The 27,099-nt window shown below is 53.2% G+C and overlaps 1 protein-coding gene across 1 annotated transcript in view; it reads right to left on the bottom strand.

Moving 5' to 3' along the window:
• The window catches only part of TLCD3B (TLC domain containing 3B), a 57,072-nt gene that overhangs the window by 4,983 nt on the left and 24,990 nt on the right, over positions 1-27,099 (bottom strand). Inside the window, exons 3-4 of the mRNA XM_063935284.1 lie at positions 7,906-8,110; positions 495-590 (exon numbers count right to left, since the gene is read on the bottom strand). Of these exons, the coding sequence (XP_063791354.1) occupies positions 495-590; positions 7,906-8,110 (301 nt within the window). The remainder of the gene's footprint in view (positions 1-494; positions 591-7,905; positions 8,111-27,099) is intronic.

Genomic DNA, 27,099 nt, shown 5'->3' on the forward strand with positions numbered 1-27,099 from the left:
ATCGTGAAGTCGGGGAATGAGAAATGCTATTCCGCCATCGTAGGTGAGAAACATTGCGTAGCGAAATATATATGTCCGGATTCAGAGTTGGGCGCACTGCCAATGTTGCAAGTGGTGGAGCGTGTTTTGGCTACTGCGCGTAAATTTGTGTCCGTGCGGAATTTCCGACGCACGCAAGGAGAAGTATAGTGAGAATGTAGTGGGCGTTCCTGGACGCTGGCAGTGGGAGTCTCAGGCCTTGCACAGTCATACGCACAGGTGTATACCAGGGAAGGACTCTGAAGCGCCATTTGTCACAGATGGGCGGCCGCCAACAGACGCAGCTGCCGCCACTTCTGCTTCCACCCCCGAACTAGCCCCGTAGTTACCATTTGCAGCCCGTATAATGGAATGCTGCGCAGAAGATTCTGTATTAACGTCTATACTGAAATGTGACGCTAATGTCTCTGCAATGAACCACCGTGCTCAGGGGAGGGGTCCGCAGTCACACTCACCTGGATGAGCACTTTGCCCAGGCAAACAAATGGGGTGCTGATCTCCGCCATCAGCATGCACCCCAAGAAGAAGTCCCCCTTCCCTTCTCTCCAGAGCTGCAAGAGAATCAGAAATAAAATCTCAGTCCCATATTAAAGTAGGGATAACAGGTTAAAGTTCTCAGTCACACCAGACAGCAGCCTAATAACCAGAAGCTGCCTAGGCTCCGTGCTACTGTGCAGGTGTCTGTATTACTTGTTGGGGGAGGTAAGCAGTGGAGGCATGGAAGTGTACAGCTGAATGCCAGCCAATCCGGTGCCAGCCCATAAAAGTTCCCACCCCTGCGGAGACTCCCTGATAATACAGTCATTATTATCAAGGCACAGCCTCACTCTGCTCCAACTCCTCCTCTTGCAACCTTCAGCTCCTCTGCCATTGGAGGAAATCAAGGAGCTTGGTAGGTGCCTGATTTTGCATTGCACAGAGAATATAATTGGCCTTAGCGGTGGGTGTTGCACGATATCATTTAAAATTAGAATAGAAGTGTTGTTTTGCTGCAGAGCTAAAGGGCTTGCACAGCCCTGTCATGTAAGCATTAAGTGGTTGACGTGGCATGCTGACATTTGGAGAACCACAACAGCCAGCATGCTTTGGCATCCCTGGTTTGCTGCGATCTGTAATCTACTGTAAAAAACACTATAGAAATCTTTATCGATATAAAAACCCACATACACATTCCGTCATTTATCAACTTATAGTTCACCTGATTACAAATGTGAGCTATTCTGTGTATGATGCCTCTTTCCAAGTAGCATTTACGATCCCGGCTACACAAAGAAAACCTCTCAGGACATTGAGAGACTTGTTCCAAGTGGAGCCGCTATGCAAATGACTGTTCCAAAGTCGTCATTGTTTCAAAGTGGCTTCAATTTGGTTGCCTCTACTTGGAGCAATGCCATTCTATTTGCATACAATGACGGCATAACCTGTCATTTGCTACGGGCTCCTTTGGAGCAAGTTTAGTGGTGTTAGAAGTGGGGATTTTTGTTTGTTTTTTAGCAAATTGCAGATGATACTTGGAATGACGAGAACCCCCCAACTGGGGACACCGTACTTTTCGTCTTCACTATATGCATGCTACCAGTAGTAGGATAAAAGACGTAACTGTACTGCTCTTTAAATCAACATATGTTGCAACTAATATTATTAAGCATAAAATGCATCCCACAAAATACCATATGTGCACAGAACTCTACATAGGTAGCCAAGTGAGGGGTTATTTCAGCATGCATTTTATGTTTGTGATTATACGTCAATTGCACCTAAATAATATGGGAATATTTATGTAAGGAGAAGACACATTACATGTACTTTGCAATGCAGAGCTGTGCTTTGCAATGGTGTTAGAAGATACAAGAAACAGGTGGAGAACTACATCATCCAATCATGGTGGACTCCAGGTGACCCGTTGTACCTTAGGCAATTGTTGGAATAATAAGAATTTACTTACCGATAATTCTATTTCTCGTAGTCCGTAGTGGATGCTGGGGACTCCGTCAGGACCATGGGGAATAGCGGCTCCGCAGGAGACAGGGCACAAAAATAAAGCTTTAGGATCAGGTGGTGTGTACTGGCTCCTCCCCCTATGACCCTCCTCCAAGCCTCAGTTAGGATACTGTGCCCGGACGAGCGTACACAATAAGGAAGGATATTGAACCCCGGGTAAGACTCATACCAGCCACACCAATCACACCGTATAACTTGTGTTCTGAACCCAGTTAACAGTATGACAAACGTAGGAGCCTCTGAACAGACGGCTCACAACAAATAACAACCCGATTTTTTTGTAACAATAACTATGTACAAGTATTGCAGACAATCCGCACTTGGGATGGGCGCCCAGCATCCACTACGGACTACGAGAAATAGAATTATCGGTAAGTAAATTCTTATTTTCTCTAACGTCCTAAGTGGATGCTGGGGACTCCGTCAGGACCATGGGGATTATACCAAAGCTCCCAAACGGGCGGGAGAGTGCGGATGACTCTGCAGCACCGAATGAGAGAACTCAAGGTCCTCCTCAGCCAGGGTATCAAATTTGTAGAATTTTGCAAACGTGTTTGCCCCTGACCAAGTAGCAGCTCGGCAGAGTTGTAATGCCGAGACTCCCCAGGCAGCCGCCCAGGATGAGCCCACTTTCCTTGTGGAATGGGCCTTGACAGATTTAGGTTGTGGCAAGCCTGCCACAGAATGTGCAAGTTGAATTGTGCTACAAATCCAACGAGCAATCGTCTGCTTAGAAGCAGGAGCACCCATCTTGTTGGGTGCATACAATATAAGCAGTGAGTCAGACTTTCTGACTCCCGCCGTTCTTGAAATATATATTTTCAATGCCCGGACCACGTCCAACAACTTGGAATCCTCCAACTCGTTAGTAGCCGCAGGCACCACAATAGGCTGGTTCAGATGAAACGCTGACACCACCTTAGGCAGAAAATGAGGACGCGTCCGCAGTTCTGCCCTGTCCGTATGGAAAATCAGATATGGGCTCTTATATGATAAAGCCGCCAATTCTGATACTCTCCTGGCTGAAGCCAGGGCCAGTAGCATGGTTACTTTCCATGTAAGATACTTCAGCTCCACCGATTTGAGCGGCTCAAACCAATGGGATTTGAGAAAATCCAAGACTACATTAAGATCCCACGGTGCCACTGGGGGCACAACCGGGGGCTGTATATGTAGTACTCCTTTTACAAAAGTCTGGACTTCAGGAACTGAAGCCAATTCTTTTTGGAAGAAAATCGACAGGGCCGAAATTTGAACCTTAATGGACCCCAATTTGAGGCCCATAGACAATCCTGTTTGCAGGAAATGTAGGAATCGACCCAGTTGAAATTCCTCCGTGGGGGCCTTCCTGGCCTCACACCACGCAACATATTTTCTCCAAATGCGGTGATAATGTTGTGCAGTCACCTCCTTCCTGGCTTTTACCAGTGTAGGAATGACCTCTTCCGGAATGCCTTTTTCCTTTAGAATTCGGCGTTCAACCGCCATGCCGTCAAACGCAGCCGCGGTAAGTCTTGGAATAGACACGGTCCCTGCTGAAGCAGGTCCCGTCTTAGAGGTAGAGGCCACGGATCCTCCGTGAGCATCTCTTGAAGTTCCGGGTACCAAGTTCTTCTTGGCCAATCCGGAGCCACTAGTATCGTTCTTACTCCCTTTTGCCGTATAATTCTCAGTACTTTTGGTATGAGAGGCAGAGGAGGGAACACATACACTGACTGGAACACCCACGGTGTTACCAGAGCGTCCACAGCTATTGCCTGAGGATCCCTTGACCTGGCGCAATACCTGTCCAGTTTTTTGTTGAGGCGGGACGCCATCATATCCACCATTGGTTTTTCCCAACGGTTCACAATCATGTGGAAGACTTCTGGATGAAGTCCCCACTCTCCCGGGTGTAGATCGTGTCTGCTGAGGAAGTCTGCTTCCCAGTTGTCCACTCCCGGAATGAATACTGCTGACAGTGCTATCACATGCTCTTCCGCCCAGCGAAGAATCCTTGCAGCTTCTGCCATTGCTGTCCTGCTTCTTGTGCCGCCCTGTCTGTTTACGTGGGCGACTGCCGTGATGTTGTCCGACTGGATCAACACCGGCTGACCCTGAAGCAGGGGTTTTGCCAGACTTAGAGCATTGTAAATCGCTCTTAGCTCCAGTATATTTATGTGAAGAGACATCTCCAGGCTTGACCATACTCCCTGGAAATTTCTTCCTTGTGTGACCGCTCCCCAGCCTCTCAGACTGGCATCCGTGGTCACCAGGACCCAGTCCTGTATGCCGAATCTGCGGCCCTCTAACAGATGAGCACTCTGCAACCACCACAGAAGAGACACCCTTGTCCGTGGCGATAAGGTTATCCGCTGATGCATCTGCAGATGCGATCCGGACCATTTGTCCAGCAGATCCCACTGAAAAGTTCGTGCGTGGAATCTGCCGAATGGAATCGCTTCGTAAGAAGCCACCATCTTTCCCAGGACTCTTGTGCATTGATGCACAGACACTGTCCCTGGTTTTAGGAGGTTCCTGACAAGTTCGGATAACTCCCTGGCTTTCTCCTCCGGAAGAAACACCTTTTTCTGAACCGTGTCCAGAATCATTCCCAGGAACAGCAGACGTGTCGTCGGGGTCAACTGAGATTTTGGAAAATTCAGAATCCACCCGTGTTGTTGCAGCACTAGTTGGGTCAGTGCTACTCCGTCTTCCAGCTGTTCTCTGGACCTTGCCCTTATCAGGAGATCGTCCAAGTAAGGGATAATTAATACGCCTCTTCTTCGTAGAAGGATCATCATTTCGGCCATTACCTTGGTAAAGACCCGAGGTGCCGTGGACAATCCAAACGGCAGCGTCTGAAACTGATAATGACAGTTTTGCACCACGAACCTGAGGTACCCTTGATGTGAAGGGCAAATTGGGACATGCAGGTAAGCATCCTTTATGTCCAGGGACACCATAAAGTCCCCTTCTTCCAGATTCGCTATCACTGCTCTGAGTGACTCCATCTTGAACTTGAATTTTTGTATGTACAGGTTCAAAGACTTCAGATGTAGAATAGGTCTTACCGAGCCGTCCGGCTTCGGTACCACAAATAGCGTGGAGTAATACCCCTTTCCCTGTTGTAGGAGGGGTACCTTGACTATCACCTGCTGAGAAAACAGCTTGTGAATGGCTTCCAATACCGTCGCCCTGTCTGAGGGAGACGTTGGCAAAGCAGACTTTAGGAACCGGCGAGGGGGAGACTTCTCGAATTCCAACCTGTAACCCTGAGATACTACCTGCAGAATCCAGGGGTCCACCTGTGAGCAAGCCCACTGTGCGCTGAAATTCTTGAGTCGACCCCCCACCGCTCCTGAGTCCGCTTGTAAGGCCCCAGCGTCATGCTGAGGGCTTTGCAGAACCCTGGGAGGGCTTCTGTTCCTGGGCAGGGGCTGCTTGCTGCCCTCTCTTACCCCTTCCTCTGCCCCGAGGCAGATATGACTGTCCTTTTGTCCGCTTGTTCTTATAGGACCGAAAGGACTGCGGCTGAAAAGACGGTGTCTTTTTCTGTTGGGAGGGGGTCTGAGGTAAAAAAGTGGATTTTCCGGCAGTTGCCGTGGCCACCAGATCCGATAGACCGACGCCAAATAATTCCTCCCCTTTATACGGCAATACTTCCATATGTCGTTTGGAATCCGCATCACCTGACCACTGTCGCGTCCATAAACTCCTTCTGGCAGATATGGACATCGCATTTACTCTCGATGCCAGAGTGCAAATATCTCTCTGCGCATCTCGCATATAAAGGAAAGCATCCTTTAATTGCTCTATAGTCAATAAAATACTGTCCCTATCCAGGGTATCAATATTTTCAGTCAGGGAATCCAACCAGACGACCCCAGCACTGCACATCCAGGCTGAGGCGATGGCTGGTCGCAGTATAACACCAGTATGTGTGTATATACTTTTTAGGGTAGTTTCCAGTCTCCTATCCGCTGGATCCTTGAGGGCGGCCGTATCAGGAGACGGTAACGCCACTTGTTTTGATAAGCGTGTGAGCGCCTTATCCACCCTAGGGGGTGTTTCCCAGCGCGCCCTAACCTCTGGCGGGAAAGGGTATAATGCTAATATCTTTTTTGAAATTAGCATTTTTCTATCTGGGTTAACCCACGCTTCATCACATACATCATTTAATTCCTCTGATTCAGGAAAAACTACAGGTAGTTTTTTCACCCCCCACATAATACCCCTTTTTGTGGTACTTGTAGTGTCAGAGATATGCAAAGCCTCCTTCATTGCCGTGATCATATAACGTGTGGCCCTACTTGAAAATACGTTTGTTTCATCACCGTCGACACTAGATTCAGTGTCTGTGTCTGGGTCTGTGTCGACCGACTGAGGTAAAGGGCGTTTTACAGCCCCTGAAGGTGTCTGAGACGCCTGGACAGGTACTAACTGGTTTGCCGGCCGTCTCATGTCGTCAACTGATTTTTGTAATGTGCTGACATTATCACGTAATTCCATAAACAAAGCCATCCATTCCGGTGTCGACTCCCTGGGGGGTGACATCACCATTATCGGCAATTGCTCTGCCTCCACGCCAACATCGTCCTCATACATGTCGACACACACGTACCGACACACAGCAGACACACAGGGAATGCTCTTATCGAAGACAGGACCCCACTAGCCCTTTGGGGAGACAGAGGGAGAGTTTGCCAGCACACACCCAAGCGCTATAATATATATGGGAACAACCTTATATAAGTGTTGTTCCTTATAGCAGCTTAAATATATCCAATATATCGCCAAAAAATGCCCCCCCTCTCTGTTTTACCCTGTTTCTGTAGTGCAGTGCAGGGGAGAGTCCTGGGAGCCTTCCTCACAGCGGAGCTGAGCAGGAAAATGGCGCTGTGTGCTGAGGAGAATAAGCCCCGCCCCCTATTTCGGCGGGCTTTCCTCCCGTAGATTTAGATGACTGGCATGGGTTAAATACATACATATAGCCTTAATGGCTATATGTGATGTATTCTTTTGCCATAAGGTATTAAAATATTGCTGCCCAGGGCGCCCCCAGCAGCGCCCTGCACCCTCCGTGACCGCTTGGTGTGAAGTGTGTGACAACAATGGCGCACAGCTGCAGTGCAGTGCGCTACCTTCATGAAGACTGAAGAGCCTTCTGCCGCCTGTTTCCGGACCTTCAATCTTCAGCATCTGTAAGGGGGGTCGGCGGCGCGGCTCCGGGACGAACCCCAGGGTGAGACCTGTGTTCCGACTCCCTCTGGAGCTAATGGTGTCCAGTAGCCTAAGAATCCAATCCATCCTGCACGCAGGTGAGTTGAAATTCTCTCCCCTAAGTCCCTCGATGCAGTGAGCCTGTTGCCAGCAGGACTCACTGAAAATAAAAAACCTAAAAAACTTTTCTAAGCAGCTCTTTAAGAGAGCCACCTAGATTGCACTCTGCTCGGACGGGCACAAAAACCTAACTGAGGCTTGGAGGAGGGTCATAGGGGGAGGAGCCAGTACACACCACCTGATCCTAAAGCTTTATTTTTGTGCCCTGTCTCCTGCGGAGCCGCTATTCCCCATGGTCCTGATGGAGTCCCCAGCATCCACTTAGGACGTTAGAGAAAAATGTTATACTTCAATACAGTATCATAGTGGCTGTGTAAGTGGCTGTGAATACACAACTAGCTGTGTACGTGTGTGACTCTATATGCATAGAAGTGTGCGACTGGCTGCACATACACAATTAGATGTCTATGTGGGTGAGATGTGTAAATAATTTGGCTATCAGTCCTGGTCACCATTAACCATTATGTGGTTCAAACCAATCTAAGACTAGACTGTAATCTGACTTGTGTTGGCTTCAGTCACTGCCCTCAGACCAGAACTTACCACGGAAACAGGAAAGCAGACGGCCACCATGAAGACATGGTGCAGTACCATCAGGAACTCCTTGCGCAGGTAGGCCTTGATGAGTGTCCAGCCTCCTGTGTGGCCTTTAACTTTATGCTTGTGCCAGTAGCAGAGGTACATGGCGTACACATCATATATAAAGTATGGAACAGCAAAGCGGGTGTAGGTGGCAGCCAGCCAGTGCCTGAGGATGAGAGAGGCAAGATAGCCATAAAGGGGGAGAATTGTTCAGCAACTTCCTGTGGTGGAGACAACAGGTTTGAGAAGGTAGAACAATGGAGGGGAGAATGTTGGAGACAACAGATGTGAGAAGGTGGAGCAATGGAGGGGAGAATGGTGGAGACAACAGATGGAAAAAGGTAGAGCAATGGAGGGGAAAATGGTGGAGACAACAGATATGAGAAGGTGGAGCAAAGGAGGGGAGTATGGTTGTGACAACGGTGGGAAAAGGTAGAGCACTAGAGCTGAGAATGGAAGAGACAACATGTGGGAGAAGGTAGACGACTAGTGTGGAGAATGGTGGAGACAACAGGTGGGAGAAAGTAGAGCAGTAGCAGGAAGATTGGTGGATACAACAGGTGGAAGATTGTAGAGCACTAGCAGGGAGAATAGGGGAGAACATAGGTGTGAGAAGGTAGAGCACTAGTGGGAAGAATTGTGGATTAAACCGGTGGGAGAAGGTAGAGCACTAGTGGGGAGAATGGTGGAGACAAGAGGTGGGAGAAGGTAGAGCACTAGTGGGGTGAATGGCGGAGACAAGAGGTGGGAGAAGGTAGAGCAATAGAGGAGAGAATGGTGGAGAACCATAGGTGGGAAAGAAAAGTGCAATAGACGGGAGAATGGTGGAGACAACAGATGTGAGAAGATGGAGCAGTAAATATGAAGAATGGTGGAGACAACAGGTGGGAAAAGGTAGAGCACTAGAGGCGAGAATGGAAAAGACAACAGGTGGAAGAAGTACGGGGAGGTCATAGATAAGGGCATGGTAGAGGTGATTAATAGAGGGCCAAATTGTGAAGGGAAAAAAAGGTTTGGGGAATGGTAAATATATGGAAGTTAGGAAACCAGCAGACTGCTAACTTGTGCAGCAAGTCGTGGATAGGTGCCTAGTAGTGTGTAGGACCTCGTTTAGCAAAGTGCAGCAACTGGATGTGACATCGTTTTCATAAGTGAACAGAAGACCTCTGGAGAGCTGTTGACCCATGCTGCCTGGATAGCTTCCCACAGCATCCTGATATTCGTAGGTACAGAATCTTGAGTGCGAATGGACCTCTCCACCAAGTCCCATGAATGCTCAATTGGATTCATGTTGAGCAAAAGTGGTGGCCACACCATTTGTCTGAACTCTCCAGAATGCTCCTCGTACCAGTTCTGCACAACTTGGGGCTGAGGACACGGTGCATTATCCAGCTGGAAAATTCCATCGTTGTGGGGGTACATGAAGGCTGCAAATGGTTGTCTAGCAATGCAACGTAGTGGTTACCAGTCAATGTGGTGTTCAGGCAGACCCAACCCATGCCACGTGAACACACCCTTGTTGAGAACTGGGGTCCATGGTCCCAAGGGGTCTCCATCACCCAAACCCTACCATCAGCCCAAAACAACTGGAACCATGACTCATTGGACCCTGTCCTCCAGGGTCCAATTAGTGATGTCACAAGTCTGGTGTCGTAGTGTTAACGGGCACTCTGGTGGGTCTACTGCATGATAGAGAAACAATGAAGGGGAACTTAGAGCAACAGAGGAGGGTGATGGAGTAATAGAGGGGTGATAATAGAGCAACAGAGGGGGAATAACAGAGCAGCACAGAGGCAATGACATATATATGTATATATGTATATATATATATATATATATATATATATATGGTATGGGGACAGAAGATGATGCAACACTTCAGGAGAAGATTGTAGAGTTAATAGAGAGATACATTTATATGATCATACCAGAGAGGATGATAAAGCAAATGGAGAGTAGTACAGGGACAGAACATTTGTTAATAAGGATTATAGAGGGGCAGATGATAGATAAGCAGGAAGGGCATATCAGATATTAACAGAAGGGATACTGAATTGGGTGATAGGGTAATAGAAGTATAGAAGTAAGAGATACAATAAAGCGTAGGGCGATGATGATAGCATAATTTATGGAGATATAAAAGATAGGGGTTTGATAGTACAGTAGAAGAAGATAAGATAAAGTGCCTGATTCTGAGTCGGCTGCAGTGTAGAAGTCTTTTCTTTGTCCCCATGTGTCGCACAGCGCATGGGTCCACAATCCGTACGCACAGAACTGGAGTTGCAATTGAGATGCACCGTCTAAGATTTTAGTTTTTTTAAATGAATTGAGCGTTACAGGGCGGTATAGACACTAACAGTGGGCGTCTCAGCACTTGCACATGCAGACACACGGCTGTACACCAGGGGGGGTTTGGGGGCTGTAGCGGTATTACAGTGTCTATAGATGCTCACAGTGGGCGTCTCAGCACATGCAGACATGCGGCTGTACACCAGGGGGGGGGGGGGGGGGTAGCGGTATTACAGCGTCTATAGATGCTCACAGTGGGAGTATCAGCACTTGCACATGCAGACACACGGCTGTACACCAGGGGAGGGCGTGTAGCGGTATTACAGCGTCTCAGCACTTGCACATGCAGACACACGGCTGTACACCAGGGGGGGGGGGGCTGTAGCGGTATTACAGTGTCTATAGATGCTCACAGTGGGAGTATCAGCACTTGCACATGCAGACACACGGCTGTACACCAGGGCAGGGCGTGTAGCGGTATTACAGCGTCTCAGCACTTGCACATGCAGACACGCGGCTGTACACCAGGGGGGGGGTGTAGCGGTATTACAGCGTCTATAGATGCTCACAGTGGGAGTATCAGCTCTTGCACATGCAGACACACGGCTGTACACCAGGGGGGGCGTGTATCCACAGGCGTGCGCAGAGACTGACTGGCGGGTGCCGCTCCGGACTTCCCCCCCTCCACGGCATTATAATGTTCTCTCACCTCCCCTGTCCTGGATATAAACTGCTCACCTGGGCGGCCCAGGTGAGCGGACCAGGTGAGCAGTCTATATCCAGGACAGGGGAGGTGAGAGAACACTATAATGCCGTGGAGGGGGCGAAGTCCGGAGCGGCACCCGCCAGTCAGTCTCTGCGCACGCCTGTGCGTGTATCTGTATTACAGAGTCTATAGATCAGAGGTTCTCAAACTCGGTCCTCAGGACCCCACACAGTGCATGTTTTGCAGGTAACCCAGCAGGTGCGCAGGTGTATTAATTACTCACTGACACATTTTAAAAGGTCCACAGGTGGAGCTAATTATTTCACTTGCGATTCTGTGAGGAGACCTGCAAAACATGCACTGTGTGGGCCCCCGAGGACCGAGTTTGAGAACCTCTGCTATAGATGCTCACAGTGGGAGTATCAGCCTTGCACATGCAGACACACGGCTGTACACCAGGGGGGGCGTGTAGCGGTATTACAGCGTCTATAGATTCTCACAGTGGGAGTATCAGCCTTGCACATGCAGACACACGGCTGTACACCAGGGGGGGCGTGTAGCGGTATTACAGCGTCTATAGATGCTCACAGTGGGAGTATCAGCTCTTGCACATGCAGACACACGGCTGTACACCAGGGGGGGGCGTGTAGCGGTATTACAGCGTCTATAGATGCTCACAGTGGGAGTATCAGCTCTTGCACATGCAGACACACGGCTGTACACCAGGGGGGGGCGTGTAGCGGTATTACAGCGTCTATAGATGCTCACAGTGGGAGTATCAGTCCTTACACATGCAGACACACGTCTGTACACCAGGGGGGGGGGGGGGTTTGGCGTGTAGCGGGGGGGGGGGGGGGGGTGTAGCGGTATTACAGTGTCTGTAGACGCTCACAGTGGGGTCTCAGCCCTTGCACATGCAGACACACGGCTGTACACCAGGGGAGGGCCTGTAGCGGTATTATAGCGTCTCTCAGCCCTTGCACATGCAGACACACGGCTGTACACCAGAGGAGGGCCTGTAGCGGTATTACAGCGTCTCTCAGCCCTTGCACATGCAGACACATGGCTGTACACCAGAGGAGGGCCTGTAGCGGTATTATAGCGTCTCTCAGCCCTTGCACATGCAGACGCACGGCTGTACACCAGAGGAGGGCCTGTAGCGGTATTATAGCGTCTCTCAGCCCTTGCACATGCAGACACACGGCTGTACACCAGGGGAGGGCCTGTAGCGGTATTATAGCGTCTCTCAGCCCTTGCACATGCAGACACACGGCTGTACACCAGGGGAGGGCCTGTAGCGGTATTATAGCGTCTCTCAGCCCTTGCACATGCAGACACACGGCTGTACACCAGGGGAGGGCCTGTAGCGGTATTATAGCGTCTCTCAGCCCTTGCACATGCAGACACACGGCTGTACACCAGAGGAGGGCCTGTAGCGGTATTACAGCGTCTCTCAGCCCTTGCACATGCAGACGCACGGCTGTACACCAGAGGAGGGCCTGTAGCGGTATTACAGCGTCTCTCAGCCCTTGCACATGCAGACACATGGCTGTACACCAGAGGAGGGCCTGTAGCGGTATTACAGCGTCTCTCAGCCCTTGCACATGCAGACACACGGCTGTACACCAGGGGAGGGCCTGTAGCGGTATTATAGCGTCTCTCAGTCCTTGCACATGCAGACACACGGCTGTACACCAGGGGAGGGCCTGTAGCGGTATTATAGCGTCTCTCAGCCCTTGCACATGCAGACACACGGCTGTACACCAGAGGAGGGCCTGTAGCGGTATTACAGCGTCTCTCAGCCCTTGCACATGCAGACGTACGGCTGTACACCAGAGGAGGGCCTGTAGCGGTATTACAGCGTCTCTCAGTCCTTGCACATGCAGACACATGGCTGTACACCAGAGGAGGGCCTGTAGCGGTATTATAGCGTCTCTCAGCCCTTGCACATGCAGACACACGGCTGTACACCAGAGGAGGGCCTGTAGCGGTATTATAGCGTCTCTCAGCCCTTGCACATGCAGACACACGGCTGTACACCAGAGGAGGGCCTGTAGCGGTATTACAGCGTCTCTCAGTCCTTGCACATGCAGACACACGGCTGTACACCATGGGAGGGTGTGTAGCGGTATTACAGCGTCTCTCAGCCCTTGCACATGCAGACACATGGCTGTACACCAGGGGAGGGCCTGTAGCGGTATTATAGCGTCTCTCAGTCCTTGCACATGCAGACGCACGGCTGTACACCAGGGGAGGGCCTGTAGTGGTATTTGCATAAGGTCGCAGAAGCAATACCGACAAAAGACGCACACACAGGCGCTGCTGCATCTGATTTAGAACCAGGCCTAATGACTAACAATGCAGGCAGATGCCGTCAGATAGGTAATGGCGGAATCACACTGACGGATGGAGACCGAAAAGACGAAGGAGAAAAACATATTGAGTTATTTACAGAGAATTACTGAATTAACCCCTCCCTCGCTGCACGGACCTCCAACCACTAATCCATTAACCCTTTCCATACATACACACTGAAGGCCACCACCTTACTCCCTGTAGCTGCGGGTTACAGCTCTTTAACCCATGCAGAGCCAGAGGCCTTGCTGTAATTCCCCTATAGCAGGCTCCTGTCTGTCTCTAATGCCAGCCCACGTGGGCCAGGCCAGTATGTGCAGACTGTACGTGAGGTGAAACTCATATAACCGTGCCAATTAGACAGATGCCAGGACGAGTTAATCTCTCTCCTATAGTCTCTTCTAATCTCCATCTGGCCGGGCGGTGCTGCAGGGCAGGAGCTGGGGAGAGTGGTAATCTCTTTTAAACTTATTAATTCTTACAAATAAAAGAGATTACAAGATGGAGGGAGGAGCTGACCTTCAGCTGTCTGGTCTGCAGCTAATGCCTACACCTGATGGGTCATGGCTGCCAGTGCCTAGCAGAGGGTCTGACCCATCACACATTAACTACTACTCCCTGCAGAGACACACACGCTGGTACCATACACTGCCCACACCATGCACACACTTCCCATGCCAAGCACCCATACACTGCCCACACCCGGCACACACCTCCCATGCCAAGCAACCATACACTGCCCACACCCCCGGCACACACCTCCCATGCCAGGAACCCATACACTGCCCACACCCCCGGCACACACCTCCCATGCCAAGCAACCATACACTGCCCACACCCCCGGCACACACATCCCATGCCAAGCAACCATACACTGCCCACACCCCCGGCACACACATCCCATGCCAAGCACCCATACACTGCCCACACCCCCGGCACACACCTCCCATGCCAAGCACCCATACACTGCCCACACCCCCGGCATACACCTCCCATGCCAAGCACCCATACACTGCCCACACCCACGGCACACAGCTCCCATGCCAAGCACTCATACACTGCCCACACCCCCGGCACATACCTCCATGCCAAACACCCATACACTGCCCACACCCGGCACATACCTCCCATACCAAGCACCCATACACTGCCCACACCTCCCATGCCAAGCACCCATACACTGCCCACACCCGGCACATACCTCCCATACCAAGCACCCATACACTGCCCACACCCCCGGCACACACCTCCCATGCCAAGCACCCATACACTGCCCACACCATCCATGCCAAGCACCCATACACTGCCCACACCCCAGGCACATACCTCCCATGCCAAGCACCCATACACTGCCCACACCCGGCACATACCTCCCATACCAAGCACCCATACACTGCCCACACCCCCGGCACACACCTCCCATGCCAAGCACCCATACACTGCCCACACCCCAGGCACATACCTCCCATGCCAAGCACCCATACACTGCCCACACCCCAGGCACATACCTCCCATGCCAAGCACCCATACACTGCCCACACCCCAGGCACATACCTCCCATGCCAAGCACCCATACACTGCCCACACCCCAGGCACATACCTCCCATACCAAGCACCCATACACTGCCCACACCCACCACACCCCTCCCATGCAAGCACCCATACACTGCCCACACCCACCACACACCTCCCATACCAAGCACCCATACACTGCCCACACCTCCCATGCCAAGCACCCATACACTGCCCACACCCGGCACATACCTCCCATACCAAGCACCCATACACTGCCCACACCCCATGTACACACCTTCCATGCCAAGCACCCATACACTGCCCACACCATCCATGCCAAGCACCCATACACTCCCCACACCCACGGCACACACCTCCCATGCCAAGCACCCATACACTGCCCACACCCCCGGCACACACCTCCCATGCCAAGCACCCATACACTGCCCACACCCGGCACACACCTCCCATGCCAAGCAACAATACACTGCCCACACCCGGCACACACCTCCCATGCCAAGCAACCATACACTGCCCACACCCCCGACACACACCTCCCATGCCAAGCACCCATACACTGCCCACACCCCCGGCACACACCTCCCATGCCAAGCACCCATACACTGCCCACACCCCCGGCACACACCTCCCATGCCAAGCACCCATACACTGCCCACACCCCCGGCACACACCTCCCATGCCAAGCACCCATACACTGCCCACACCCCCGGCACACACCTCCCATGCCAAGCACCCATACACTGCCCACACCCCCGGCACACACCTCCCATGCCAAGCACCCATACACTGCCCACACCCCCGGCACACACCTCCCATGACAAGCACTCATACACTGCCCACACCATCCATGTCAAGCACCCATACACTCCCCACACCCCCGGCACACACCTCCCATGCCAAGCACCCATACACTGCCCACACCCGGCACACACCTCCCATGCCAAGCAACCATACACTGCCCACACCCCCGACACACACCTCCCATGCCAAGCACCCATACACTGCCCACACCCCCGGCACACACCTCCCATGCCAAGCAACCATACACTGCCCACACCCCCGGCACACACATCCCATGCCAAGCACCCATACACTGCCCACACCCCCGGCACACACCTCCCATGCCAAGCACCCATACACTGCCCACACCCCCGGCACACACCTCCCATGCCAAGCACCCATACACTGCCCACACCCCCGGCACATACCTCCCATGCCAAGCACCCATACACTGCCCACACCCCCGGCACACACCTCCCATGCCAAGAACCCATACACTGCCCACACCCACCACACACCTCCCATGCCAAGCGCCCATACACTGCCCACACCCAGCACACACCTCCCATGCCAAGCACCCATACACTGCCCACACCCGGCACATACCTCCCATACCAAGCACCCATACACTGCCCACACCCCCGGCACACACCTCCCATGCCAAGCACCCATACACTGCCCACACCATCCATGCCAAGCACCCATACACTCCCCACACCCCCGGCACACACCTCCCATGCCTAGCACCCATACACTGCCCACACCCGGCACACACCTCCCATGCCAAGCACCCATACACTGCCCACACCCCAGCACATACCTCCCATGCCAAGCACCCATACACTGCCCACACCCCCCGACACACACCTCCCATTCCAAGCACCCATACACTGCCCACACCTCCCATGCCAAGCACCCATACACTGCCCACACCCCAGGCACATACCTCCCATTCCAAGCACCCATACACTGCCCACACCCCAGGCACACACCTCCCATGCCAAGCAACCATACACTGCCCACACCCCCGGCACACACCTCCCATGCCAAGCACCCATACACTGCCCACACCATCCATGCCAAGCACCCATACACTCCCCACACCCCCGGCACACACCTCCCATGCCAAGCACCCATACACTGCCCACACCCCCGGCACACACCTCCCATGCCAAGCACCCATACACTGCCCACACCCCCGGCACACACCTCCCATGCCAAGCAACCATACACTGCCCACACCCCCGGCACACACATCCCATGCCAAGCACCCATACACTGCCCATACCCCCGGCACACACCTCCCATGCCAAGCACCCATACACTGCCCACACCCCCGGCACACACCTCCCATGCCAAGCACCCATACACTGCCCACACCCCCGGCACATACCTCCCATGCCAAGCACCCATACACTGCCCACACCCCCGGCACACACCTCCCATGCCAAGAACCCATACACTGCCCACACCCACCACACACCTCCCATGCCAAGCGCCCATACACTGCCCACACCCAGCACACACCTCCCATGCCAAGCACCCATACACTGCCCACACCCGGCACATACCTCCCATACCAAGCACCCATACACTGCCCACACCCCCGGCACACACCTCCCATGCCAAGCACCCATACACTGCCCACACCATCCATGCCAAGCACCCATACACTCCCCACACCCCCGGCACACACCTCCCATGCCTAGCACCCATACACTGCCCACACCCGGCACACACCTCCCATGCCAAGCACCCATACACTGCCCACACCCCAGCACATACCTCCCATGCCAAGCACCCATACACTGCCCACACCCCCCGACACACACCTCCCATTCCAAGCACCCATACACTGCCCACACCTCCCATGCCAAGCACCCATACACTGCCCACACCCCAGGCACATACCTCCCATGCCTAACACCCATACACTGCCCACACCCCAGGCACATACCTCTCATTCCAAGCACCCATACACTGCCCACACCCCAGGCACACACCTCCTATGCCAAGCAACCATACACTGCCCACACCCCCGGCACACACCTCCCATGCCAAGCACCCATACACTGCCCACACCATCCATGCCAAGCACCCATACACTCCCCACACCCCCGGCACACACCTCCCATGCCAAGCACCCATACACTGCCCACACCCCCGGCACACACCTCCCATGCCAAGCACCCATACACTGCCCACACCCCCGGCACACACCTCCCATGCCAAACACCCATGCACTGCCCACACCCCCAGCACACACCTCCATGCCAAACACCCATACACTGCCCACACCCCCGTCACACACCTCCCATGACAAGCACCCATACACTGCCCACACCCCCGGACCACACCTCCCATGCCAAGCACCCAACACTGCCCACACCCCCAGCACACACCTCCCATGCCAAACACCCATACACTGCCCACACCCCCGGCACACACCTCCATGCCAAACACCCATACACTGCCCACACCCCCGACACACACCTCCATGCCAAATATCCATACACTGCCCACACCCCCGGCACATACCTCCCATGCCAAGCACCCATACACTGCCCACACCCCCGGTACACACCTCCCATGCCAAGCACCCATACACTGCCCACACCCCCGGCACACACCTCCATGCCAAACACCCATACACTGCCCACACCCCCAGCACACACCTCCCATGCCAAGCACCCATACACTGCCCACACCCCCGGCACACACCTCCCATGCCAAGCACCCATACACTGCCCACACCCCCGGCACACACCTCCCATGCCAAGCACCCATACACTGCCCACACCCCCGAGAGACACCTCCCATGCCAAGCACCCATACACTGCCCACACTCCCGGCACACACCTCCATGCCAAACACCCATACACTGCCCATACCCCCAGCACATACCTCCCATGCCAAGCACCCATACACTGCCCACACCCCCGGCACACACCTCCCATGCCAAGCACCCATACACTGCCCACACCCCCGGCACACACCTCCATGCCAAACACCCATACACTGCCCACACCCCCAGCACACACCTCCCATGACAAGCACCCATACACTGCCCACACCCCCGGCACACACCTCCCATGCCAAGCACCCATACACTGCCCACACCCCCGACACATACCTCCCATGCCAAGCACCCATACACTGCCCACACCCCCGGCACACACCTCCATGCCAAACACCCATACACTGCCCACACACCTCCCATGACAAGCACCCATACACTGCCCACACCCCCGACACACACCTCCCATGCCAAGCACCCATACACTGCCCACACCCCCGACACATACCTCCCATGCCAAGCACCCATACACTGCCCACACCCCCGGCACACACCTCCATGCCAAACACCCATACACTGCCCACACCCCTGGCACACACCTCCATGCCAAACACCCATACACTGCCCACACCCCCGGCACACACCTCCCATGACAAGCACCCATACACTGCCCACACCCGGCACACACCTCCATGCCAAACACCCATACACTGCCCATACCCCCAGCACATACCTCCCATGCCAAGCACCCATACACTGCCCACACCCCCGGCACACACCTCCCATGCCAAGCACCCATACACTGCCCACACCCCCGGCACACACCTCCCATGCCAAGCACCCATACACTGCCCACACCCCCGGCACACACCTCCCATGCCAAGCACCCATACACTGCCCACACCCCCGGCACACACCTCCCATGCCAAACACCCATACACTGCCCACAGCCCCGGCACACACCTCCCATGACAAGCACCCATACACTGCCCACACCCCCGGCACACACCTCCCATGCCAAGCACCCATACACTGCCCACACCCAGCACACACATCCATGCCAAACACCCATACACTGCCCACACCCCCGGCACACACCTCCCATGCCAAGCACCCATACACTGCCCACACCCCCGGCACACACCTCCCATGCCAAGCACCCATACACTGCCCACACCCCCGGCACACACCTCCCATGCCAAGCACCCAACACTGCCCACACCCCCAGCACACACCTCCATGCCAAACACCCATACACTGCCCACACCCCCGGCACACACCTCCCATGACAAGCACCCATACACTGCCCACACCTCCCATGCCAAACACCCATACACTGCCCACACCCCAGGCACACACCTCCCATGACAAGCACCCATACACTGCCTACACCCCCGGCACACACCTCCCATGACAAGCACCCATACACTGCCTACACCCCCGGCACACACCTCCCATGCCAAGCACCCATACACTGCCCACACCCCTGGCACACACCTCCCATGCCAAGCACCCATACACTGCCCACACCCCCGGCACACACCTCCATGCCAAACACCCATACACTGTCCACACCCAGCACACACCTCCCATGCCAAACACCCATACACTGCCCACACCCCCGGCACACACCTCCCATGACAAGCACCCATACACTGCCCACACCCCCGGCACACACCTCCCATGCCAAGCACCCAACACTGCCCACACCCCCAGCACACACCTACATGCCAAACACCCATACACTGCCCACACCCCCGGCACACACCTCCCATGCCAAACACCCATACACTGCCCACACCCCAGGCACACACCTCCCATGACAAGCACCCATACACTGCCTACACCCCTGGCACACACCTCCCATTCCAAGCACCCATACACTGCCCACACCCCTGGCACACACCTCCCATGCCAAGCACCCATACACTGCCCACACCCCCGGCACACACCTCCATGCCAAACACCCATACACTGCCCACACCCAGCACACACCTCCCATGCCAAGCACCGATACACTGCCCACACCCCCGGAACACACCTCCCATGCCTAACACCCATACACTGCCCACACCCAGCACACACCTCCCATGCCAAGCACCCATACACTGCCCACACCCCCGGCACACACTTCCCATGCCAAGCACCCATACACTGCCCACACCCCCGGCACACACCTCTCATTCCAAGCACCCATACACTGCCCACACCCCTGGCACACACTTCCCATGCTAAGCACCCATACACTGCCCACACCCAGCACACACCTCCCATGCCAAGCACCCATACACTGCCCACACCCGGTACACACCTCCCATGCCAAGCACCCATACACTGCCCACACCCCCGACACACACCTCCCATGCCAAGCACCCATACACTGCCCACACCCCCGGCACACACCTCCTATGCCAAGCACCAATACACTGCCCACACCCCCGGCACACACCTCCCATTCCAAGCACCCATACACTGCCCACACCCGGCACACACCTCCCATTCCAAACACCCATACACTGCCCACACCCGGCACACACCTCCAATGCCAAGCACCCATACACTGCCCACACCCCCGGCACACACCTCCCATTGCCAAGCACCCATAAAATGCCCACACCCACCACACACCTCCCATGCCAAGCACCCATACAATGCCCACACCCACCACACACCTCCAATGCCAAGCACCCATACACTGCCCACACCCCCGGCACACACCTCCCATGCCAAGCACCCATACACTGCCCACACCCGGCACATACCTCCCATGCCAAGCACTCATACACTGCCCACACTCAGCACACACCTCCCATGCCAGGCACCCATACACTGCCCACACCCAGCACACACCTCCCATGCCAAGCACCCATACACTGCGCATACCCCCGGCACATACCTCCCATGCCAAGCACCCTTACACTGCCCACACCTGGCACATACCTCCCATGCCAAGCACCCATACACTGCCCACACCCCCGGCACACACCTCCCATGCCAAGCACCCATACACTGCCCACACCCGGCACACACCTCCCATGCCAAGCACCCATACACTGCCCACACCCCCGGCACACACCTCCCATGCCAAGCACCCATATACTGCCCACACCCCCGGCACACACCTCCCATTCCAAGCACCCATACACTGCCCATACCCCAGGCACACACCTCCTATGCCAAGCACCCATACACTGCCCACACCCCTGGCACACACCTCCTATGCCAAGCACCCATACACTGCCCACACCCCAGGCACACACCTCCTATGCCAAGCACCCATACACTGCCCACACCCCCGGCACACACCTCCCATGCCAAGCACCCATACACTGCCCACACCCCTGGCACACACCTCTTATGCCAAGCACCCATACACTGCCCACACCCCAGGCACACTTCCAGTATAATACTCTCTCACATACAGTAGCTGAGCCAAAACTGACTGTACCTTGGTGAAAATTGTGTGTACACTTAATCTAACACAGCACAGTACAAAGCAATGCAGGTCCCACCACATCCATATACTACAGGCCCACATCCAGTTACATTATGTCTGCTGTAGGGTGTAATAGATGTATTATGGTCATGGTCAGTGGTCAGGTCATGTTGGGGGTGTAGTGTCCTATGTCTGTATAGGGTGTAATAGATGTATTATGGTCACGGCCAGTGGTCAGGTCATGTTGGGGGTGTAGTGTCCTATGTCTGTATAGGGTGTAATAGATGTATTATGGTCAGTGGTCAGGTTATGTTGGGGGTGTAGTGTCCTATGTCTGTATACGGTGTAATAGATGTATTATGGTAATGGCCAGTGGTCAGGTCATGTTGGGGTGCAGTGTCCTATGTCTGTATACGGTGTAATAGATGTATTATGGTCAGTGGTCAGGTTATGTTGGGGGTGTAGTGTCCTATGTCTGTATACGGTGTAATAGATGTATTATGGTCAGTGGTCAGGTTATGTTGGGGGTGTAGTGTCCTATGTCTGTATAGGGTATAATAGATGTATTATGGTCAGTGGTCAGGTCATGTTGGGGGTGTAGTGTCCTATGCCTGTATAGGGTATAATAGATGTATTATGGTCAGTGGTCAGGTTATGTTGGGGGTGTAGTGTCCTATGCCTGTATAGGGTGTAATAGATGTATTATGGTCATGTCCAGTGGTCAGGTCATGTTGGGGTGTAGTGTCCTATGTCTGTATAGTGTGTAATAGATGTATTATGGTCAGTGGTCAGGTCATGTTGGGGTGTAGTGTCCTATGCCTGTATAGGGTATAATAGATGTATTATGGTCAGTGGTCAGGTCATGTTGGGGTGTAGTGTCCTATGCCTGTATAGGGTATAATAGATGTATTATGGTCAGTGGTCAGGTCATGTTGGGGTGTAGTGTCCTATGTCTGTATAGGGTGTAATAGATGTATTATGGTCAGTGGTCAGGTCATGTTGGGGTGTAGCGTCCTATGTCTGTATAGGGTGTAATAGATGTATTATGGTCAGTGGTCAGGTCATGTTGGGGGTGTAGTGTCCTATGTCTGTATAGGGTATAATAGATGTATTATGGTCATGGCCAGTGGTCAGGTCATGTTAGGGGTGTAGTGTCCTATGCCTGTATAGGGTATAATAGATGTATTATGGTCAGTGGTCAGGTCATGTTGGGGTGTAGTGTCCTATGCCTGTATAGGGTATAATAGATGTATTATGGTCAGTGGTCAGGTCATGTTGGGGGTGTAGTGTCCTATGCCTGTATAGGGTATAATAGATGTATTATGGTCAGTGGTCAGGTCATGTTGGGGGTGTAGTGTCCTATGCCTGTATAGGGTATAATAGATGTATTATGGTCAGTGGTCAGGTTATGTTGGGGGTGTAGCGTCCTATGTCTGTATAGGGTGTAATAGATGTATTATGGTCATGGCCAGTGGTCAGGTCATGTTGGGGTGTAGTGTCCTATGTCTGTATAGGGTGTAATAGATGTATTATGGTCATGTCCAGTGGTCAGGTCATGTTGGGGTGTAGTGTCCTATGTCTGTATAGGGTGTAATAGATGTATTATGGCCAGTGGTCAGGTCATGTTGGGGGGTGTAGTGTCCTATGTCTGTATAGGGTGTAATAGATGTATTATGGCCAGTGGTAAGGTCATGTTGGGGGTGTAGTGCCCTATGTCTGTATAGGGTGTAATAGATGTATTATGGCCAGCGGTCAGGTCATGTTGGGCGTGCAGCGTTCTATGGGGGTAATTCAGACTGGATCGCTGCAGCGGACTAGCACATCTATGATCGGATCTGAATTACATCCTATTTCTGTTTCACAAATCAGGTATAGATTAATTAGCTCAATAGCAAAATGTCTCTGTTAAATTGATGCAAATATGAGCAATTCTGGGCAAGCCCGCTAAAACTTTAGGAAGGCCGTGATACCAGGGGAGTGGCCAGGTGGGAGTATGGCCACGCCCTCAACGTGTCCTGCAGATTTATTTGGTAAATCTTTCATGTCTACTATTAAAATAGCTTTGAAATGACCAGACGTAACGTGTGCAGGTGTTTGGCTCTTGTTGGGGTTTTTTTTTTTAAAGCTGAAACTGGATTTTATTCTGCGCGCACATTCTGCATGTGCTGATCAGCCTCTCGCCGTGTGGGGTGTGAGGCAACCTTGTGATGTCAAGGACCGGAATAATTAATGCAATCTCCAAAAAATAATAAAATTTAAAAAAATTCAGACCATTCTGTACAGATGTGATGCTAAAATCTTCTTTCAGTTTTATCTCATTAGACTGTTGCATATTTCGAGAGGTCTAAAATGTATCACTAGATAACTGTAGCGGAGGTTGCTGTTACATAGATAGATCTTTGTATATAATCTATTACAGGTATAGGGCCTAATTCAGACCTGATCGTAGCAGCAAATTTGTTAGCAGTTGGGCAAAACCATGTGCACTGCAGGTGGGGTAGATGTAACATGTGCAGAGAGAGTTAGATTTTGGGTGGGGTGTGTTCAAACTGAAATCAAAATTGAAGTGTAAAAATAAAGCAGCCAGTATTTACCCTGCACAGATACAAAATAACCCACCCAAATCTAACGCTCTCTGCACATGTTACATCTGCCACACCTGCAGTGCACATGGATTTGCCCATCTGCTAACAAATTTGTTGCCACGATCAGGTCTGAATTAGGCCCATAGTGTAGGAGAAGTTGCCCTTAGCAACCACTCAGCTGAAACCTAAGGGGTCGTGGCCATGGCTTATGGGGCGTAGAGCGAGTTACGCCCCCGTGTCTTTGTATACCAGGCGGCCAATCAGAGCACCAGAAGGCAGAGCTACTCTTCAGCCCCGGTCTCCCTGTGTGGCCGGCCCGGCCCATCACAACATCTGCCATACGAGCCAGGCGGGCAGTCCAGCCCTGGTGCAGCAATGTGTTCAGTGTAGGGTAGGGAGGGCGCTATAGAGCTCTGGGGATACTGTACTGATGGTTTCCCATAGTCTGAACACTCTCCATATCCCTGCACAAGTCTGCACTACTATATTATTGTGTATGCAATGTATATAGCACCACCACTTTAGGGATGCAGTCATATGGTCAACGTTCATATTGTCAACACCACAATGTCAACAGGATGGCGACACTGTCGAAATGTCGATAGGCAACATGTCATCCTCAGAACGTGAAAATCCTGACATACTGAGAATGTTGAAATTGGGGTTAGGGTGGGGGAAGAGGGTAAGGGTAAGGCTGCAGTAGCAGAAGGTTAGGCACTAAGGGGAGGTTAGGGTTAGGCTACACGGGAATTAGGCTGCGGCAAAGGAAGGTTAGTGTAAGGCAATAAGGGGAGGTTAGAGTTATGCTAGGGGGGTTAAGGTTAGGCTACACAGGGTTAGGCTGCGGCAGAGGAGGGTTAGGGTAAGGCAATAAGGGGAGGTTAGAGTTAGGCTACATGGGGGTTAGGCTGCAGCAGAAGAGAGTTAGGGTAAGGCAATAAGGGGAGGTTAGAGTTAGGCTAGGGGGGTTAGGGTATGGCTACACGGCGGTTAGGTTGCAGCAGAGGAGGGTTAGGGTAAGGCAATTAGGGGGTTAGGCTACACAGTGGTTAGGTTGCAGCAGAGGAGGGTTAGGGTAAGGCAATAAGGGGAGGTTAGAGTTGGGCTTGGGGGGTTAGGGTTAGGCTACACGGGGGTTAGGCTGCAGCAGAAGAGAGTTAGGGTAAGGCAATAAGCTGAGGTTAGGGTTAGGCTGGGGGGGGTTAGGGTAAAGAGCTAGGGAAAGGTTAGGGTTAGGCTGTGAGGAGGTGAGGGTTAGACTACAGGGGGTTTAGGCTGCAGCAGGCAGAGGAGGGTTAGGGCCAGGCACTAAGTGGAGGCTAGGTTGTGAGAAGGGGGGGGGGGGGGGGGGGGGGGGGTTAGGGCTAAGCACTAGGGCAGGCCTGGCCAACCTGTGGCTCTCCAGATGTTGTGAAACTACACATCCCAGCATGCCCTGCCATGGTTTTAGCATTCCTTAATAGCAAAACTGTGGCAAAGCATGATGGCACTTGTAGTTTTACAACAGCTGGAGAGCCACAGGTTGGCCAGGCCTGCACTAGGGGATGGTTAGGGTAAGGCTATGGTGGAGGAGGAGAGATTATGGTTAGGCTATGGTGGTTTTAGGGTTAAGCAATAAAAGGAGGTTAGAGTTAGGATGTGGGGGGTTAGGGTTAAGCACTAAGGGGAGGTAAGGGTGAGCTACAATGGAGGAGTGGAGGTTAGGGTGAGCTACGATGGAGGAGTGGAGGTTAGGGTGAGCTACGATGGAAGAGTGGAGGTTAGAGTGAGCTACGATAGAGGAGTAGAGGTTAGGGTGAGCTACGATGGAGGAGTGGAGGTTAGGGTGAGCTACGACGGAGGAGTGGAGGTAAGGGTGAGCTACGATGGAGGAGTGGAGGTTAGGGTGAGCTACGATGGAGGAGTGGAGGTTAGGGTGAGCTACGATGGAGGAGTGGAGGTTAGGGTGAGCTACGATGGGGGAGTGGAGGTTAGGGTGAGCTACGATGGAGGAGTGGAGGTTAGGGTGAGCTACGATGGAGGAGTGGAGGTTAGAGTGAGCTACGATGGAGGAGTGGAGGTTAGGGTGAGCTACGATAGAGGAGTGGAGGTTAGGGTGAGCTACGAAGGAGGAGTGGAGGTTAGGGTGAGCTACGACGGAGGAGTGAAGGTAAGGGTGAGCTACGACGGAGGAGTGGAGGTTAGGGTGAGCTACGACGGAGGAGTGGAGTTTAGGGTGAGCTACGACGGAGGAATGGAGGTTAGGGTGAGCTACGACGGAGGAGTGGAGGTTAGGGTGAGCTACGACGGAGGAGTGGAGGTTAGGGTGAGCTACGATGGAGGAGTGGAGGTTAGGGTGAGCTACGACGGAGGAGTGGAGGTTAGGGTGAGCTACGACGGAGGAGTGGAGGTTAGGGTGAGCTACGATGGAGGAGTGGAGGTTAGGGTGAGCTACGATGGAGGAGTGGAGGTTAGGGTGAGCTACGATGGAGGAGTGGAGGTTAGGGTGAGCTACGATGGAGGAGTGGAGGTTAGGGTGAGCTACGATGGAGGAGTGGAGGTAAGGGTGAGCTACGATGGAGGAGTGGAGGTTAGGGTGAGCTACGATGGAGGAGTGGAGGTTAGGGTGAGCTACAATGGAGGAGTGGAAGTTAGGGTTGGTTTTATTTGGGGGGGGGGGGCTAGGGTAAGG

Source organism: Pseudophryne corroboree, chromosome 7 (genome assembly GCF_028390025.1).
Source record: "Pseudophryne corroboree isolate aPseCor3 chromosome 7, aPseCor3.hap2, whole genome shotgun sequence".
In the NCBI taxonomy this organism is placed as follows: Eukaryota; Metazoa; Chordata; class Amphibia; order Anura; family Myobatrachidae; genus Pseudophryne; species Pseudophryne corroboree.